Source organism: Jatropha curcas, chromosome 2, assembly GCF_041381405.1.
Source record: "Jatropha curcas cultivar XTBG-Jc1 chromosome 2, XTBG_Jcur_1.0, whole genome shotgun sequence".
NCBI lineage: Eukaryota > Viridiplantae > Streptophyta > Magnoliopsida > Malpighiales > Euphorbiaceae > Jatropha > Jatropha curcas.
This window is the reverse complement of record NC_143152.1, coordinates 22990963-23011707: the sequence shown is the minus strand read 5'-3', so window position 1 is coordinate 23011707 and position 20745 is coordinate 22990963. Positions and strand designations below refer to the sequence as shown.

Below are 20745 nucleotides of genomic sequence, written 5' to 3'. Positions count from 1 at the left end.
ACCTCTCAGAAAGGATGATGACTAGAGCTCAACTTAGAAGATATTTTGGTAATGTTGCTTTCGTTTCTCAATTAGAACCTAAAAATTTAGAAGATGCTCAAAATGATGAAAGTTGGATTCTTGCTATGCAAGAAGAGCTAAATCAATTTGAGATAAACCAAGTTTGGAAACTTGTTTCTAAACCTAAAAACCATTCTGTTATTGGAACAAAATGGGTGTTTAGAAATAAGCTTGATGAACAAGGTAATGTTGTGAGAAATAAAGCAAGATTAATGGCTCAAGGGTACAACCAAGAAGAAGGCATCGATTTTGATGAAACCTTTGCTCCGGTTGCTAGACTTGAGGCCATTAGAATGCTTTGTGCATTTGCATGCTTTAAAAACTTCATGTTGTATCAAATGGATGTGAAAAGTGCTTTTCTAAACGGCTTTCTAAATGAAGAGGCGTATGTAGAACAACCTCCGGGCTTTGAAATTTTTGATAAACCTAATCATGCTTACAAACTTACTAAAGCTCTTTATGGTTTAAAGCAAGCTCCTAGAGGTTGGTATGAAAGATTGAGTAAGTTTCTATTAGAAAATGGTTTTTCAAGAGGAAAGGTTGATACAACACTATTTATTAAAAACGAAGCACATGATATTCTAGTTGTACAAATATATGTTGATGATATAATCTTTGGCTCTACTAACGACCTTCTTTGTAAGGAATTTTCTAAGATTATGCAGGGTGAGTTCGAAATGAGTATGATGGGAGAATTAAATTTCTTCCTAGGGCTTCAAATCAAACAATGTGAGAATGGAATTTTCATTAATCAAGCAAAATATACTAGAGAGTTGTTGAAACGATTCAAAATGGAAAATGCCAAGGTATGTAGTACACCAATGAGTCCATCGTCAAAATTAGAAAAAGATGAAAAAGGCAAAGACGTGGATATCAAGCTATTTAGAAGTATGATTGGTTATTTGCTATATCTAACGGCAAGCAGACCGGACATACACTTCAGTGTTTGTCTATGTGCTAGATTTCAATCGTGTCCCAAAGAATCTCATTTAATTGCTGTGAAGAGAATACTAAGATATCTTTGTGGAACTTCTAATCTGGGTCTGTGGTATTCTAAAGATGATACATTTGATCTTGTTGGGTATAGTGATTCTGATTTTGCAGGAAGCAGAATAGATAGAAAAAGCACGTCTGGGACTTGTCAATTTCTGGGTAGCGCCCTTGTATCTTGGTTTAGCAAGAAACAGACATCTGTTGCTCTCTCCACTGCAGAAGCAGAATATGTTGCTGCTGGAAGTTGTGTGGCACAAGTTCTATGGATAAAACAACAGTTGGCAGACTATGGACTGAAATTAGAAACAGTGCCTATCAAATGTGACAACATAAGCGCCATCAATTTATCCAAGAATCCAGTTCAGCATTCTAGAACCAAGCATATAGAACTCAGACATCACTTCATACGTGATCATGCACAAAAAGGTGATATCGTAATTGAGTTCATTCCCACAGAAAAACAATTGGCAGATATCTTTACAAAACCTTTGAATGAAAGTCAATTCTGCTCAATTAGAAGAGAACTTGGTATGTTAGTTCTAAACTCGTAACTTTAGAACTCTGTAAGTATGTTCTAAACTGCTTTCTAATTTTGAGAATAGAAGATCTGCTATGTTCTAATTTTTATTCTGTGTGAAAACTGATTTTTGTCTAAAAACGCACATTGCTCTGATATGACTTTCTAAAGTCATTATCAGAATCTTGTTTTAGACTAAAATAGTTATTTTATTGTGTTTGTTTTTATTATGTTTTTGTGTCTTTAGTGCTTTGGCGGTTTTAGGGTTTTATTTTATTTTACTTTATTTTATTTTATTTTATTTTATTTTATTTTATTGTTTTGTTTTATTTCCTTTACTTATTTTGTCTCTTTTGTCTTATTTGTCGTTTTGAATTCCATTTAAAAACTGTCCTTTATTTCTTTCTTCCGCCACTTAAGCGTCTCTATTCTGTGTTAACTGCTTAGCATTCTTTTTATCTTCTCTTTGAAAACTGAAACCCTAAGTTGTTTTTGAGGTCCACAACAATGGCCAAATCCAGTTCAAACTCCTCATCTGACTCTCTTACTGAGCAAGAGCTTCAACTTCTGAAGAAGCTCTCAAAGAAGTATGAACAGAAGGAGTTGAAGGAGAAAAAGGCAGAAGAAAAACCTAAGAAAAGAAAAATCGAAACCGGTACTTCACAAAAAATAGCAGCGAAAGCTCATGACAAAGGTAAGTCGGTTCTCTCAACTTACCCTCTCATGCGTTCTTATGTGATAGACTGGAAGTTCTTTGGTGGTAATGAATTTAATTTTAAGGAGCTCTTTGAGTTCCAAGGCTGGATGAACTTTCTGTCCTTAAATGCACTATGTTATGAGAGTTTAGTGAAGGAATATTATGGCTCGTTGAAAGTTAGTGGAACAGAGGCGATCTCTGTGAAACTTTAGGGTGAGTCCAGAGAGTTATCGTATGATGACTTTGGGAAAATTTTTGGTATTCCAAATGCTGGGTCCAAGGTGACCAAAATCAAAGATGTATCTAGGGTTAGCGACTACAAAAAGGAAGATTTTGTGAGAAAAATTGTGAAGAAGTTGTCTGCAGACAAACAGGGCTCGATAGAATGCTCTAACTTAACAGAGAGCATGAAATGGCTGTACAAGCTTATTGTTCATTACATCTATCCAAAGAGCGCCTCTTTGACATATGTGAATCAGATAGAATTATGTATAATGTGGCACATTGTTGAGAGAAAACCCCTCAACCTATGTCACATTATTTTTGATAAGCTACAGAATAATCCCAAGAAGCTACCTTACGGGATGATTCTTACACCAGTTTTTGAGTTTTTGAATGTTAATTTGGATGAGCATGTTGGTAGTTCTGTTTCTAAGTTGGACAGCGGGTCCTTGAAGATGAAAGATGAGGAAGAAGAGAAAGAAAAGAAAGAAAAAAAAGAAAAGGAGGAGAAAATGAAGGAAGAAAAGGAAAAAGAAGAAATTGAAAAACAAAAGAAAGTGAAAAGTGAAGCTGAAAAGAAGAAAGAAAAAGGAAAAGGGAAGTTAGAAGAAATAGTGAAAGAAGAGAGGAAATCAGAAGAGAAAGAAGAGGAAAAGAAGTCATCAGAAAAGGCAGAAGAAGAGGAAGAAGGAACACAGGAAGAGAAATTAGAAGAGGAAAGAAAAGAAGAAACAGAAAAGGAAAGTATTGTAGAGAAAGAGGAATCAGAAAAAGAAATAGGTAAGATGGAAGAGCCAGAGAAGACAGAAAAGGGGAAGAAAGTGGAAGAAGGCAGTGATACTGAAACTGAGAAGCTAGAGATTAGCGATGAAGATAAGACAGAACAGGAGTTTGAGTTGCTATCTGCGCAAAGAAGCAGGGAAATTATGCTGGAGAGAATAGAGAAGGAACTCATAGAGGAGCACAACAAGGAAATTGATGAGGCAATACAGCAGTGTCAAACTATTATTGAACAGAATCAATCACTCATCAAAACCTTGGAGAAAATGAAGGATGTGAACATGAGGAAGTTAGCCACTCTCAGAGTGAAAGGGACAACCTACATTCCCTCCTCAGAAAAACCAAGGAATGTGAAGCACACTGCAGGAAAGCACCGGACTCATGGAAAGAAGCCTCCACTACACCCTTCTTCTAAAAGGCCAGAGAATCCTTCTGAGACTGCTCCAGCTCAGCCTTTGAGGAGTTCTAAGAGACTTAGAACTGGTCCTAAGCCTCTCTGATCTGTTTTCTATATGTTGTGAACAATTTATTTTATTTTGTTTCTTTACTTTATCTTCGTAGGATTATTTGTTTTTGAACTGTTTATTTTTTTTTATTTTTTTGCTGTGATTTTGCCTAACCCTTTTGTATGATGACAAAAAGGGGGAGAACAGGTATTTTGGTGATACCTTGAACACTATTGGTACGAACTTGGTAACCAAAGTACTTATATCTTAGTGACTATCTGTGTGCTTATATTTTCTAATCTATATGTTTTTCGTTTTCTAAAATGGTCTATTTTGGTGAGCTATATTTTCTACATGATAAGCTGTGTGATTTTAGAACTTAGATTCTTATTCTAACTACTGTTTTGCAGGTTGAATATAAGATTCTTTGTTCTATTTCTAAAAATCAGTTTCTATTCTTTTGCTCTGACCATATGCTCTATTTATTAGAACTTAGAACATCTTGTCAATCTCTACTAGTTCTAATATACATATGCTCTGATTGTTAAAACTTAGAATATCTTGCCTATTTTTTTGCTAGTTCTAAAATCAGTTTCTAAAAAGGCCTTCCTAGTTCTAATTTTTATAAAAACAGTTTTACTGAATCTATTCAGGGGGAGCAAAATATATGTTCTAATTTGCTCTTTTTTTTTAAAAAAAATCTTTTGGCATGATTAGAACTTGTATGCATAAAATTCAGGGGGAGCACATGTTTTTATGTTTGCTAAATTTATTGGTTTTGTCATCATCAAAAAGGGGGAGATTGTTGGCTCAAGGGTCAATTTCTAGGTCTCGAATTTTGATGATTAATTCAAAACAAATAAATTTAAAATTATGTTATTTGTGCTAATTTTATTTTATGCAGAATTTCTATGGAAAGAAATCGTACAAGGTAAGTCCTACATTAAGTATGAAGATTTGGAAGATCCTAGTAGCTAGGTATTTAGGAAAACTCTGTAGGATAGAGAGAAAATCCTTAGATGAGCACAAAAATCTTTTTCTCTCAAAAATATTTTTCGGAAAATTAGTTTTCTTCAAATAATCTATTTTCGAAAATATTCCTTTAAATCGGAAAGATTTATTTTCCTAAAAACTAAAGAGATTTCTTCTCTTAATGTTTTTGGTAATACAAATCACTCTCTTTTTCGGAAATATATTTTGAAAGGTATAATATACTTAAATTTATTTTCTTACCTTAAAAACGGAAGAGAATCTCTTTCGGTTTTAGTAAGAATATCCTTCCGCAAAAATATTTTCCAAATAAGTACTACCGAAATCTTTTATTTAAAGGGAGGTGAAAATCGTGTTTTATTCTCTTACCAAAAAGGATAAAATAAATTTTTGGTAACAAAGATTTTCATATCTTCTAAAAGGAAAGAAGATATTATGATTTCAATCTCTTTCCAAAAGGCGACAGCTTCTTTGTTTCCTATATATAGGAACACTCACGCCTTAAAACATTTGGTGAAGTAAGAGTTTTTGTTTTAAGAGCACTCTCTTATTGAACGAATCTTTATCTCTCAAAACTTACTCTCTACCCCCATTTTCTTTTCATCTCTACACTTAACGTTTTCAATATTTGAAATGAAAAGAATTTTTTTTTTTACAATTGCTTTTGAAAAACAATTTTGTGTTCTAATCGATATTCTAATCTGATAAAATTGTTTTTCCTGTGCTTATATAAGTGTTTCTTTCTATCTATTTAGAATCTGTATTCTATAGTAGACAGGCTCTTTATTTGTTAAACTTTTGTATGTAATAGCTTAGGTGAGAAGCTATTAAGATAGAGGTTATCAAGCGACATTCTCCATGTGTGGGATAGTAATGTCTTGAATTGAGTTTTCTGTACTCTACCAAAAATAGAAAGGGTTGAGGTTAACTAGAACCTTTGGAAAATCTAGTGGGACAAAAGGGTAGATCTAGGTTTTTGATCTATTGCCTTGTACTGTTGGTTTGTCTCTTACCCTTTAAAAGAGATAACTTAGTTGAGGATCTCAAGATGCGTCTTGGGGAGTGGATGTAGGCGAGTTAGTGCCGAACCACTATAATTCTCGGTGTTGATCTCTTTATTTCTGAAGTTTGCTTGATACTGTCTTTATAACACTTCTGTTTAATTTTTAGAAACGCTAAAATTGTTAATGATGTTCTAAAACGGTAATAAGTCTTATCTATCCTGAACATTAGAACTCTGGTATTCTAATAAAGTGAATATACAATGTTCTAATTGTTGTTCTATTCCCAGTATAATTCACCAATTGGGTTTCTATTTTATTTTCTAAACTTTATGAGGATGTTCTAATCCTGATAACTTTTTATCATAAAGTTACTCTTATATTTGATTAAGGCTCTGTGAAGAAGTTCTGGATTTTAATAACTATCTTTCACATAGCTTTGTATGGTTTTGCAAACTTTATGAGGAAGTTCTAAGTTCGATAACTGTCCTTCATAAAGAAGCTCTGATTTTGTACAAGTCAGTGTGAAGCTGTTCTAATCAATAGCTGCACTTTGCACAGACTTTCTATATTTGAAATTAGAACATTATGAGGAGATTCTAATCCATATTCTATTCTCACAAAGTTCTGAATGTTTTCCGCTGCACTTAGAATTCTAATTTCTATTTAGAATTTCTAAAATTTATTTCAGTTTTTAGAAAACTCAATTCACCCCCCCTCTTGGGTTGTGCCATACATATTCGGGACCCACAATCTGGTATCAGAGCATTGGCTCTTGACTTACCGAAGCTTAATCGCTTAAGAGATAAGATCCCATGGCAACCCCACTTCCTCTTTCTTCTTTCGTCCAAATTAGGTCGTACGGTAGAACCGAATTGAATTAACATCGAAAAATCGCAAAAAAAACAAAAAAAAAAAACAAAAAAAACAAAAAAAAAAACCTTAGTTTTATAAAATTAGTGATGTCTTATATGAGAAGTGTATGTTTAGGTCTGTGCGGCTTCTCTACTCGGTCAATAAAAATTATGCTATTGTATTTTCTATTTCTGTTCTTTTTCTACATTCAACCCGGACCAAACTAATATTGATTCATATATATATATATATATATATATATATATATATATATATATATATATATATATATATTAAATGTTATAGTTTATTATTGAAATTAAAAATTATATTTCTATTTATTAATAAGTATTAAAATGGTGTAAGACTCTGAAGACAATTTTGTTTTTATTCAAGGGGAAGACTATCACTATAGTTGACTGAAGTACTACTAATTAATTAAACAATGAATTTGATATTTGGAGAGAAAATTTGAGTTTAAGTCAATTTTTAATTTAGACACCTACATAATCTTTTTTCTACTATAGATTGTCTTATTATTATATTTAATTTTATAATTATAACTATTCTAATTATAACTTTATCTTTTTAATTAAAACGTCAACGTTTCAAACCTTTTTGTTTTTTTAATCCAGTCAGAAAAATATGAAAAAAACCTGCATTTTGTTTTGCTATGAAATTTTTTTTTTTTTTGTCATAAAGTCTAGAAATCATCATTTTTTTGACATGATTGCTTTTATTATTTCATATGATTAAATTTGTCCTATAACTCATTTTCATCTATTTAATTTTATTTGCCATTTAAAATTTTCTCTTTCTAAATGGAAATCTTCTCCTATATTGAGTATGCTTCTTTTCAACAATTGCTTGACAAGACAATCCGTTCCAATCCTACAGTTTATTAAAAATAATCCTATGTACAAGAAAAAGTGGCATTTTTGATATTTTTTATAATCAAAATTAGCGTATCCTTTTGATTAATAATACTCTTATATATCATTATCTTGTAAAATTATTTTATGTCAACCTTCAATTTAATCATGAAAATCATATACCTTATCATCTTTTATTAAATCAAGATGGATGAAAATCTTCTATCTTGTGTTCTTCGCATTCCTAACGAAGGATGAAAAATTCTTTTATTAAAATATTGGTCTGATCAACCCTTTTTACTCTAAAATAAACTCAATTTTGAGCGATGATTCAATAATAGAACCTTTTGTTATCAAAATGAGATAAATGCATCTATTTCCACAAATCTTTCTCTGCATCCACACATGTGATTTCTAGCTCCATTATCTAAGTACTATATGTTGTCATCTTTATCATCGTTCTTGATTGTTAGCAATAAAGACGACTCTTCAACTTCTTTGTTCTCTTCTATCAGATTGGCTTTCTCATCAACATTGTCAGGAGTATTGTAACATTCTGAGGCATAATGACCAAGTTTGTGGCAGTTGTATTCCATATTGGACTTGTCATATTTTCTTTCATACGGATTTTGATAATAGCCTCGACCTTAGCCTCGTCCTCGGCCACGTGCTCTTCCATGCCTCTTTGCGATGACTGATTTCTCTCCTCATAATTATTGCCATTGGCTCTTCCTCTTTCATTTTAGCTACGGCCTCGTCCGCGGCCTCTTCCTCTTCCACATCCTCTTGGTTGGCTCTTTTCTACTTCATCGCTCTTCAAAGTTACTTTGGCTTTAAGAGCTTGTTCCAAAGATTCTTCTTGTCTCCTTTTAATCTTCTCTTCATAAGCTTGTAAAGATCCTTCCAATTCTTCAACGGTCAAAGAGTCTGAATCTTTTGACTCTTCTATGACATAAGCAACATAATCAAACTTAGAAATTAAAGAACAAAGGATTTTCTCTACCACACGAACGTCTTCCAACTTCTCTCCATATCTTTTTAACTAATTTGCTATTTCCTTCACCCTCGAACAATAATCTGATATTGATTCAGATTCCTTCATCTTCAATGCTTCAAAATCTCCTCTTAGTGATTGAAGTCTCACCTTCTTCACTTTATCAACACCTTGGAAAGATTTCTTTAAAATCTCCGCGGCCTCTTCCTCTTCCACATCCTCTTGGTTGGCTCTTTTCTACTTCATCGCTCTTCAAAGTTACTTTGGCTTTAAGAGCTTGTTCCAAAGATTCTTCTTGTCTCCTTTTAATCTTCTCTTCATAAGCTTGTAAAGATACTTCCAATTCTTCAACGGTCAAAGAGTCTGAATCCTTTGACTCTTCTATGACATAAGCAACATAATCAAACTTCGAAATTAAAGAACAAAGGATTTTCTCTACCACATGAACGTCTTCCAACTTCTCTCCATATCTTTTTAACTGATTTGCTATTTCCTTCACCCTCGAACAATAATCTGATATTGATTCAGATTCCTTCATCTTCAATGCTTCAAAATCTCCTCTTAGTGATTGAAGTCTCACCTTCTTCACTTTATCAACACCTTGGAAAGATTTCTCTAAAATCTCCCAAGCTTCCTTCGCTGTTGGAGCATCTGCTACCTTTTCAAACATCATATCATCCAAACATTGATGGATGAGAGTGAGGGCTTGTTGATCCTTCTTCTTGAACTTGGCAAGAGTATCCTTCTCATTTTGAGATAAACTCTTCATTTTCAGGCTTCTCAAAGCCTTTCTCTACCATCTCCCATGCATCTAGAGAGCCTAGTAATGCTTTCATTCGAAGACACCATTTCGCATAATTTTCTTTTGTAAGACGAGGGAATGCGAAGGGTGTAGCTCCATTGTTTGCCATCTCTCAAACTCTCTTTAACTTTCTATTTCACTCCAAGGAAATATGGCTCTGATACCGCTTTGTTGGACGGAAGAGGAGGAGAGGACTTTTGATCAAGAGTGTTTTTCTATATATATTTCAATTGCTAACACCATAGGCTTTTATAGCCATGCAAAAACATAGCTTGGAAACACCAAAAGACATCTAGTAAATGATAATAATAATAATCTAGAAAACTTAAAAGACATCTAGGAAATCCAAAAGACAAAGTAACTCACAAGTTACAAAACAATTCAAAAGACACTAAACATTGAATTCAAATTAATGATAATACCCTGGACATCTAGGTGGTTCTCTACCAAAAATCTTCAAACTCAAATAATAATCCGTCTTAACACTATACACACCCTTTTTGTCATAATGCCACAATAAAGTATCCTTCCTATTATAAATACTAAGAGGGACATCAATTATAGCAGAAGCATATATCACACTAAAAAGGTTAATAATTTTCTCAATATCCCACCGACTCTCCCCAGTTACTATAAGATCACACACTCTCATAGTATTATTAATAAAGCGAGCCCCATCCTCTACAACAAAAGAGCCCTCCTTAAGAATCCATGGATCTCTAGAAGCATAAATATCCTCCCCATCCCACTCTCTAACCCACCCCTTGCTCTAAAAGCCTACTAGAAGACAGGACACTCTTCAAAATGAAACTAGAATTATTACCTAGTTGAGTATTCAAAAAATTCCCCTAATTAAACTATTTAGCTTTAAAGACCTTGTAAAGAAAAATGGTGGTTTCAGTTAATAACATCTATCCCTGTTTTCCTAGTAATGCAATATTAAAGCAAAAAAGATCCTAGAAACCCATCCTACCAAAGCGCTTATGACCACTCATATTACTCCAAGAAAGCCAGTCGATGATTCCCCTTTCACCCTTTCCATTCTACCAAAATCTATTCAAAATAACTTGCAACTCATTACACAAAGACTGCGGCAGCTGGAAAATACTCATGCAATAAGTAGGAATAGCTTGGGCAACCGATTTTCTAAGAACTTCCCTCCCTGTCCTAGACAAGAATTTGTTACTCCACCCATTCAACCTCTTCCAGAGTCTTTCTTTTAAGAAACTAAAAATCTGTTTTTTATTATGCCCAATAAGAGACGGCAAGTCCAAGTAAGACCCATTGCCTAGAGGATTAAAAACCCCAAGGGTACCCCGGATACAAGCTCTAAGATCTTCGATAACATTCGAGCTAAATTGAATACTCGGTTTTTTGAAAATTTACCGCTTGACCTGAACCACTAGCATAAGCCTCCAACATAACATAATCTATAATATATATGTTATATTATATACAAGAATTCATATTTATAGTAGAAAAAAAAAGAATATGGTAATTAATCATAGTAGTCGACAAATCACTCTTTCTTGTAGACAATTGACTTTTCCAATCAATCAATTAGTTTTATTAACCTACTAAGGGAAAATTACTATTTTATCCCTATGCTTTGGCCAAATTAATAACTTCATCCATGTATTTTGGTCAAATTACTTGGACATCTTTAAGGTTTGACTCTGTCTGATAATCTAGTCCTTCTGTCCAAAAAATTGCCTTTTTTTCATTTATTTTGTGTGAAAAGTCTAAAGTACCATTATTTTGGGACCCATAAACATGATAAAATGTACATTTTAATATTTTTAAATTATATTTTCTTTTTTTGCCTTATACCATTTGACGACTCAGAAGATCAGAGAAATGAAACTGCAAGTGACCTTGACCGATCATCGCTGCCGCATCTTTGTCCCGCTATTGTCACCCCCTAACCTATATCCCCTTAACTGTCATCACCAACTCCATAATAGGTTTACAAATCAACGTTATCGGTACAATAATAACATTCTGAAACCAGAACAGACAACCCCAGCAGCATTTACAGGCTTCAAATTCCTACCAAAAGAAACAACAAACCTCTAGTACTCGATTGAAGATTGTTGTAGCCTTGTTGTCGTCAATGGAGTTGCGTAAGTTTGAAATCCAAACTTCAATCGCGATGACATTGAAGATGTCTGCCGTGAGGTCCAGATCATGCACCATGGTTACAAGCAGATTCCAATTCTAATTTTCTTTTTGTTTTTGGGAAAATAATTAATTCTTCCCTGAGTTTTGACCAAACTAACTAAGTAATCTCTGCAGTTTGGCAATATTAATTAATGGTCTCCAAGATTTACCTTCGTTAAACCGCTTAGTCTTTCCGTCCATTTTCTCCAGATTTTTCCGTTAAAACCTTTAAAAAAGACTAAAATATCCTGACACATAACAATGGAAAATAATTAATTCGTCCTTGAGGTTTAACCAAACTAACTAAGTCATCCCTGCAGTTTAACAATATTAATGAATGATCCTTGAGGTTCACCTCTGTCAAACCATTTGGTCATTCTATTTATTTTCTCTTGATTTTTCTATTAAAACCTTAAAAAAAGACTAAATTATCATTACATTTAAGAAGAAAAAGACTAAACTAATCTAGTTTATATGCTTTAAGAATAACAATTAAGTCTTATCAAATTTACAACTGAAATTCTGGAAAAACGATGAATTTATTTTCTAAAATATTCTTACTATTCCTATGGTCCTACCTTCATTTCATTATTTGTAGTTTGTAATGAAATATATAAAACAACTTGTTCTCTTGAATATTGATACCTAAGATTAAATGCCTATCATTTTCATTGAAATTAACTCGATGTATATTTTTCTTTTTCATCTTTTTATTGGTGACTCAAGATAGTAAAGTGACACATTATGTTGATCAAAATTTTTTATGGGTGAATATCAAATAATCAATATATACCCTAACTCTTCGTTTTCCCTCCACGATAAATGGAAATTCTAACCTAGGTTAGTTTAGTCTTTTTCTTCTTCAATGTCACGTTTTTTTAGTCTTTTTTTTTTTGAAGGTTTTAATGGAAAAATCCAAAGAAAATAGACAGAATAACCAAATGGTTTGATGGAGGTAAATCTTGGAGATTATTAATTAATATTGTTAAACTGTAGGGATGACTTAACTAGTTTGGTCAAACCTTAGGGACGAATTAATTATTTACCCTTCTTAGGTGTCAAGGTATTTTAGTCTTTTTAAAAGGTTTTAATGGAAAAATCTAGAGAAAATGGATGAAAGGACCAAGTGGTTTGATGGAGATAAATCTCAGGGACCGTTAATTAATATTGTCAAACTGCAGGGATGACTTAGTTAGTTTAGTTAAACCTTAAGGACGAATTAATTGTTTTTCCTTGTTTTTCTAGTTTCAATGGGAATATAGTGGAGCTAAAAGGAGCATATGAAGATGATTCAATCAAGGAAGTGAGTGGTCTTAGAGAGGAGGAGATGGCGACAATAAGTTGTGACTTGGTGGTCGAGAAAACAAGGTTAGTGGTGATAGAAACAGTGGTAGAGGAAGAGTGATCGGAATTGTAGAGAGACATCGAGAGACGAATGGCGAAGAGGAGTATTATTTCTGTCGCCGAGGAAACATGAGCCGAACTGTAATATAACTGCGTTTCTATAGATTAAATTATGATTCTTTTTTTAATGTTTTGTGGATCCCACAATATTGGTGTTTTAGTCTTTTTATGTAAAATTAACGGAAAAGTGTTACTTTTTAGACGGAAGGACTATTTAGTCAGACAGAAGCAAACTTCAGGGGTGTTCAAATAATTTAACTAAAATATATGGACGAATTTATTAATTGGGTCAAAATACAGGGACAAAATAGTAATTTTCCCAACCTTCTAATTATAATTCTCTCCAAATAAGCAAATTCTCTGGTAATTGTTTTGTAATTATGTTGTCGTAAAAAATTAAATGTATGACAAAAAAAAAAAAAAAAAACATAAACTAGTATATCTATAGGTGTTAATCAAGTCAGGTTAAGCATATTCAAGAATTAAGCTATTTCATGAGAGATATTAATAAAACCTAGCCGCTCTCTCTTTCTCTCTCAAACCTAAAATCTAAAAACTCTTTTTTCTTCTTCCACGAACGGCAACCAGTGAGCTCTCACCGGTGATTACTCTTTTTTTTTTTCTTGTTTTGTTTATTTTTTTGCAAATAATCCTCAGATCTGTATACAAATCTGAGTTATTGTCAACCAATCATTGGGATTTGTTGACGCCCATATAATGAGATTTTGTTCTCATATCTAATTCTGAGTTATTATTTGTCAACATTATGGTGATTTTATCTAACATCTTTTGTTATTTGGATAGTTATGCAGAAATAAGTACAGATCTCCGAAAGAAATTTAAAAGTAATTAGATTGGATTTGTAGAAAGATCATGGAGTCGAACAGTGGCCATGAATAGCTACCAAGTGGAGCAAATGATCCATGATGACACAAATATTATGCTCTGTTAACTCGATCAGAAACTTCAAATTAAGATTGTATTTTTTTATTCTTTGTATAAATGATTTATTATTAGACTTCCTATATAAAAATATAGAAACATATTGATCTGTATCTCATATCTGTATATAGTTTCCTCTTAATGAAATTTCTTTCGATTTTTTCTCAAAAAAAAAAAAAAAAAAAGAATTAAGCTATTTGGAAGTCGGGTAAGTTGAGTCATATTACTTAGAATTTTGCGTACAACGTTAGGTTATTAACTCAAAAAATGATTTTATAGAAAAACTACTAATTTTGAATCTTACTGTATAATATGGATTTTAACCTCAGAATTAATTAAAATTTCAAGAAAATAATTTTGAAGTTTTTTTATTAATTCAAAACAATTCAAACGGATTAACTTTAAATACTTATTATATGTTAATTGAATTCAGGTTGTTTGGTATGAATTTATGCGAGCCATAGATAAATCTGGTCCAGCAAAAAAAAGTTCTCTTTAAGTATTGCTAAAACTAAAATTTTCTAGTCACAAGGAGCTCACGTGGATTGAGGAAGTTCTCTCTTCGTTAGATGTTATCGTTCAAAGCCCTACGTTTATTCTCAAAAATAAAAAAACATGTATGTGGCAGAAACATTGGAAATAAAAGCTGCTATTCACACACCACAATATCGCTATCACACACTCTGAAACTCAACCTTAAAAATTTTCTCAATTATTTTTTTTTTTTAAATATCATCTCAATGTTAGGTCTTTTAAAGTAACTTCCATAACTTACTTTTTTGCACATGCACTAAGGACCTTCATTTCACATGCACTAGAGACTTTCAATGTTTCAAATTTCTACCACGACATACCTTCATGTTTTACCAAAAAAAAAAAAAAAAAAATTCATACCAAAATATTTTATATTTTCTTCAATTCGAATCACCCTTTTCCTTTAATAATTGAACATCAATTATGAATTGAGCATCAATCTCACAAAATGCATGGCCAAATCTGGAAATGCTAACATCCTCTGGGTGTAGAAAACAATTTTATGATTTCATTCATTAATTTCAATTCTGGAATGACAGATAACATTTTTACTATTTTGTCAATGTTATTTATAGATGCACTGGAGGGACTCTATGCTATCAAATTGCATAATAAAGATTATATAAATATGCAAATATAAAAAATCAATCCACATGTAGTGTAGTATATGATTGTCATCTGGACACAGAGTTCTACAGGAGAACAGTCAAGTAAACTTTTTCATTCTTCAATCAACAGACAATGTCTTGATGGACAGTGCTCCTTTAATTGATGCTGAAAAGGTCTCTTGCCCGTCTGATGTTGACATTGGTGAAGTTAATAATAAATTTTCTTCTTTGGCAGTGATTCAGAATTTATAGCTAACGTTGATGATCTCAGAAAGGCAGGTTCAATGATTGCTGAAAAACTTTCAGCTGGTAATGTAAATGGTAATTTTGAATCATCTTCTGGTTTGGGATTTATTAAAGTGATGAAGAAACAATGCAACCGTAAAGTTAAAACAGCTATTGAGCTTCTCCAGCCTACACGGCGTCAAAAGAAAACTCAAGCTTCCTCTGATTGCATCCGACCCAATGAATATACTGAGCTGGAATCTTAGAGGTCTTCCATCTTCTTCTAATCGCTTGCTTCGGCTCTGCCGCACTCATCACATTTTTCTGCTTTTTGTGATTAAACCCATGGTCGATGCAGGTAAAAGTTATTTTTATGCTTCTAAACTTGGATTTGACAATGTTTATTCAAATGGGAATAACAAGATATGGATATTATGGAAAGATAGTTCTCTGCAGCTTTCAAATTTTGTTGATGATATTCAAATATTGAGCTATTCTGCTTTTATTCATTCTCTTTCGATTACCATTAATCTGTCTGTAGTGTATGGGTATCACTCACGTGCTCAAAGGAGCACTCTTTGGTCTAGACTTCTCAAATTGAGCCGTGATACTGTTGGTCCAAGGGTGGTTGGGGGTGACTTCAACGCAATTAAATCTTTGGCAGATTATAGAGATAACTCGACTCCTAATTTGCTTAGCATGCAAGACTTTGTTGATACTTCTAATGATTGTGGCCTTATTGATATTCCATTTCATGGTTCCAAATTCACCTGGAATGGTGTTCGTAGTAATGGTAGAGTGTGGGAGAGGCTAGATCGATTTTTGGTGAATATTGCTTTTTTAGACTGTTTTGATGATCTGAGTATCAGACATTTGAGTAGAGCTACTTCGGATCATTCTCCTCTTCTGCTTATATGTAATAAGGCTGATATCAATTTTCCAAAGGCTTTTAAATTCCAACATATGTGGCTCTCTCATTCTACTTTCCTTCCAATGGTTCGTACCACTTGGAATTTGAATTTCTATGGGGGGGGGGGTATGCGTGGACTTTGTCTTAAGTTATTTGCTTTGAAAAAGGCAATTAGAGAATGGAACAAAAATACTTTTGGCAATATTTTTGATGCAATTCAGGAAGCTGAAAAGGAAGTGGAATTAGCCGAAGCTTCTTTTGATACAGCCCCTTCACCGGCCAACAGGAAAGTCTGGCAGGAGAAATAGTGTGACTTGATTAGAAAGCTTAAGCTTGAGGAGACCTTCTGGAAGCAAAAGGCTCATATTAAATGGCTAGCTGATGGTGATTCAAATACAAAATTTTTCTATAATTATGTGAAGATGGCTAGGAGAATTCATCGTATTTCCACTATCAAGACTGAGGAAGGGACATGGATTTCTAATCAAGCTGATTTGGGTGCGGAAGCTGTCACTTTTTTTTCTTCTCTCTTCAAGTGCAGTGATACTCAGCAGATTTATCAACCTCTTCTGGATTACTTACCATCTCTGGTCACTGAGGAAAATAACAAAAACCTTGAAAGATCTCCAACTGATGATGAGATTAAGCAGGCTATTTGGCAGCTTGATCCGAATAGTGCTCCTGGACCTGATGGTTTTGATGGCAGATTCTACAGAGAATGTTGGGAGATAATACAGTGGGATGTGTGTAGTGCAGTGAAGGAGTTTTTCTTGGGTTTGCCCATCCCGAAAGCCTTTGGCAGTGCTTAGATTATTCTTATTCCGAAAGTGGAAAATCCTTCTTCCTTTAATCAGTATAGACCTATATGCCTTACAAATTTTATCAGCAAAGTATGTACTCGCATCTTGGTAAATCAGGTCTCTCCTTTGCTAGACTCTTTGATTTCTAGAGAGCAAGCAGGTTTCATAAGGGGTCGCTCAATTCATGCTCAGATAATGCTTGCTAATGAGATGGTTCATGAGATTGACAGAGCATCGAGGGGGACATAATCTAGCCATCAAGTTGGATATGGCCAAAGCCTTTGACAGGGTGGATTGGAAGTTTTTAGAAGCAGTTCTGGTAAGATTTGGTTTCTCTGCTCATGTGATTAATATTATTATGAGCAATCTTGCCTCTACCCGGCTTTCTATGCTAGTTAATGGAGTTCCTTATGGTTTCTTTCAACCGACTAGAGGAGTTAAACAGGGAGATCCATTGTCACCGTATCTGTTCATTTTAGCTTCTGAAATCTTTACTCGGGGTCTCAATCATTTAATGGCTGCGGGATCAATTTCTCCTTATAAACTGGCGAGACATTGCACTATAGTTTCTTATCTTTCTTTTGCAGATGACTTGTTGATTTTTCTTAAAGGGGATGTCAGAAGCATTTCAAATCTCAAGAACTTCTTGATTTCATATCAGGCAACTTCTGGGCAACTGATCAATTTCGACAAAAGCTCTTTCTATTGTTCTAAGAATGTCTCTCAGGAAAAGGTTTCTCGTATTCAAGATGCTTTGGGCATGAAAAGGAGGCCTTTCCCTTTTACATACCTTGGTGCACCAATCTATCAAGGTATTAATAGAGCTCAGTATTGCAGTGGCATTTTACAGAAAGTCGAATCAAAGATTATAGGTAGGATAAAAAAGATCCTCTCTCCGGGTGGCCATTTATTATTGATCAAGCATGTTCTAAATTCCATTCCTTTGCACATAATGGGGGCCATGGCGTTGCCCAAAAAAATATTGAACCTATTGGATCGTAAAATGGCTACTTTTTTCTGGGGTAGTGATGTGGATCATTCAAAATATCACTGGGTCAGTTATCATGATATGTGTTTCCCGACTAAGGAAGGAGGACTGGGGTTAAGATCTCTTCACTCTTTACAGAAAGCCTATTCGCTCAAAATCTGGTGGACTTATATGCAGAGGAATTCTTTGTGGGCTAGCTATATGTTCCAAAAATATCATCGGCAGGGAGATATGCGCTATCAACTTATCGACTCTTGCACTTGGAAACGGATTTGTCAAGTTCACTCTCTTGCTTGCTCACTTGTTGATTTTGCAGATACTAATGTGGTGTGGCGAGGAGAAAGGATTGGCAAATTTACTCTTGCTTCAGCCTACAATTGTGTTAGAGAGAGCAAAGTTTCTTGCCTTTTAAGCAAAACTATTTGGGACTCATCTTTCCCGCTTAAGCTTTCCATTTTTACATGGAAACTCCTCAGGGAAGCTTTACCTTTGCCGCGATGTCTTCAATTATTTGGGATTTATGGTCCATCCCGGTGCCCATTTTGCTTCAAGTCGGAGACAACTACTGACCACCTTTTTTATTTCTGCCCCATCATTGCTAAACTTTGGAATTACTTCGGCTCTTTTTTCCTAGATAATCTTGAGTCACAAAATTCTCTGCGGCAAGCGTTGATCTTTTGGTGGCTTTGTGACAGACTAGATTCGGCTTTGGGTAAGCTTAGGCGCTCGGTACCATAGGTAATTGTATGGTCTGTGTGGAAAATGTATTGTAAGTGTAATTGGGGTAATGAAGCTTGCTTTCCAGACCTCCTTTTACAAGATATTAGTAGGTTGCTATTAAACTGGAGCATTGCCAATTCTGGTAAGAGATTTGCAGCAACTTGGCCAGCAAAAGATGATTGCCACTTCATTTCGGCTTCTTTTGGCAAACAAAAATTAAAGTCAATGATTATTACTTGGATTCGGCCTAGGCAAGATTGCTATAAACTGAATATTGATGCGTCTTTCAATAAATTTTCAGCAGCGGGGGGTGCTATCCTCCGAAACAGCCATGGTAATTTTGTTGCTGCCGCTTGTTTTCCGATTGATGCCGGGACAGCTTATGATGCAGAGCTTGAGGCTTTGATTTGGAGGCTTTCTTGGAGTATTGATAAAGGTTTTTATCCCCTCCAGGTGGAAATGGATTGTATGGAACTAGTTGCTCATGTTAATCGGGCACAGTGGATTAGAGCAGGTCCTTCGGTTTTACTGCGTGTTGCTGATTTGTTGCATCTTCACTCCTCTTCCATTCATCACATATATCGTGAAGGAAATCAAGCTGCACATTTTTTGGCCACTCATCACAGACTTCATCATACTTCTCTTTCTTTTACCTCTTTTATTTCTTTGCCTCGTTTGCTTAAAGGAATTGTATTTTTGGAGGCTATAGGGACTAAATATTTGAGATATAAATAAAATAAAAATATCTTTTGATAAAAAAAAAATATGTAATAATCCAATATATATATATATATATATATATATATATATATATATATATATATATATATATATATATGAAAATTGAAAAGCGGGAGAAACAAATGATAATTGGAAACAAAATATAAAGCGAAGCAAAGAAGAGTCTGAGCTGAACAATAGCAAGTACGCAGGTAAAGAAATTAGAAAGTAATTCAATCGAATTAGTAAAATCAGAAAATAAGGAAGGCCAGTCAAGCTCTCTTTCTAATTTAAGGCTTAAATATAATTGAATTAAAGAGTTATATTATGGAATGTTTAATGTTTAGAAGAAGAATTCTGAATTCGGTGAGTTTTTAAGAAATGAATTATACATATGAGATTTGGACAATAAGAAAAAGTAAAAGTAAAAAGTAAACCAACTTTGGCTAATTATTCTTGTGATCCCTTGAACTTTGTCAGGATTCAATCATAATTGTATATTTTCACATTTCAATAATAATTAAGTCTCTCGCCAAATGAAATATCTTTCCAGGGGTTCAATCGTGAACCAAGACTTTCATATTTTATTTTGGTGAGGATCATAATCATTATTGAAAATGTGAAAGTGCATGGTCATGATGCGTTCTCCGTAAAGTTCAAGCCTCACAAGAATAATCATCACAATTACATAGATAAATTTATGCATTAGGCCCAAAAGAACACTATTAGTTCTTATGTGTGGTTGGTTGAAATAGTGAAAGTATATCGGCGGAATACATAGTTAACCCTTGAACTTTGACGAAAAAATCGTGTGACATCTTGAACTTTAAAATCGACGTTATGACAACCTAGACTTCACTTTTTCTAATCCTACACCTTTTTGCACTAAAAATAATAATTTTGAAGGTTTTTTATTTTTACACGTAAAATATTGAGTTGGTATGTGGTTAATAAAACTTTTAGAATAATAATTTGTACAATTGTCAACTATTCAATAAATATTTAATCGATTTAATTTTACAAATTAAGGTGTTAAATATGGCAATAAAATATTTAACATATCCAATTATATAAATTGAAGTATCCAATATGTCGAAGTAAAAGTTGAGGGTGTTACAAAATTTTTCATAAAAAATATATGAGTGAATTTTATGTATTAAGCCATGTATATCATTATATGCGATACGACACGCAAGGAGAAAAATTAGCAGAAATTGATATCGTCAATCCTTTTTGAGTTGAAGCATAGAAATATATATGTGAAGAAATATATATGTGAATGAAATTGAGAAAATTTAAAAATGACAAGTGAGGAATGAAGTAAATGAATTTAGAAGAACATAATTGGATAGGGGTGGGGAAATTATTACTTTATCTTTCACAATTAATATCATTATATATTTGGTAAAATACTTTTTATATTTATCTTTATTTGTTTTGGTTTTTTGTTTTTTTATAAAACATTATTTGAAAATTTTAATAAAATTAAGTACTAATTAATTTTT

At 33.4% G+C, this 20745-nt stretch overlaps 1 protein-coding gene across 1 annotated transcript; it reads left to right on the top strand.

The window, feature by feature from the left end:
• The first annotated feature begins 15447 nt into the window (after positions 1 to 15447).
• On the top strand, positions 15448 to 16320 carry LOC149498420 (uncharacterized). Its single transcript, XM_089717315.1, has 2 exons — positions 15448 to 16098; positions 16180 to 16320. Exons 1-2 carry the CDS (start codon positions 15448 to 15450, stop codon positions 16318 to 16320), a joined length of 792 nt encoding a protein of 263 aa, XP_089573441.1.
• The last annotated feature ends 4425 nt before the right edge of the window (positions 16321 to 20745 follow it).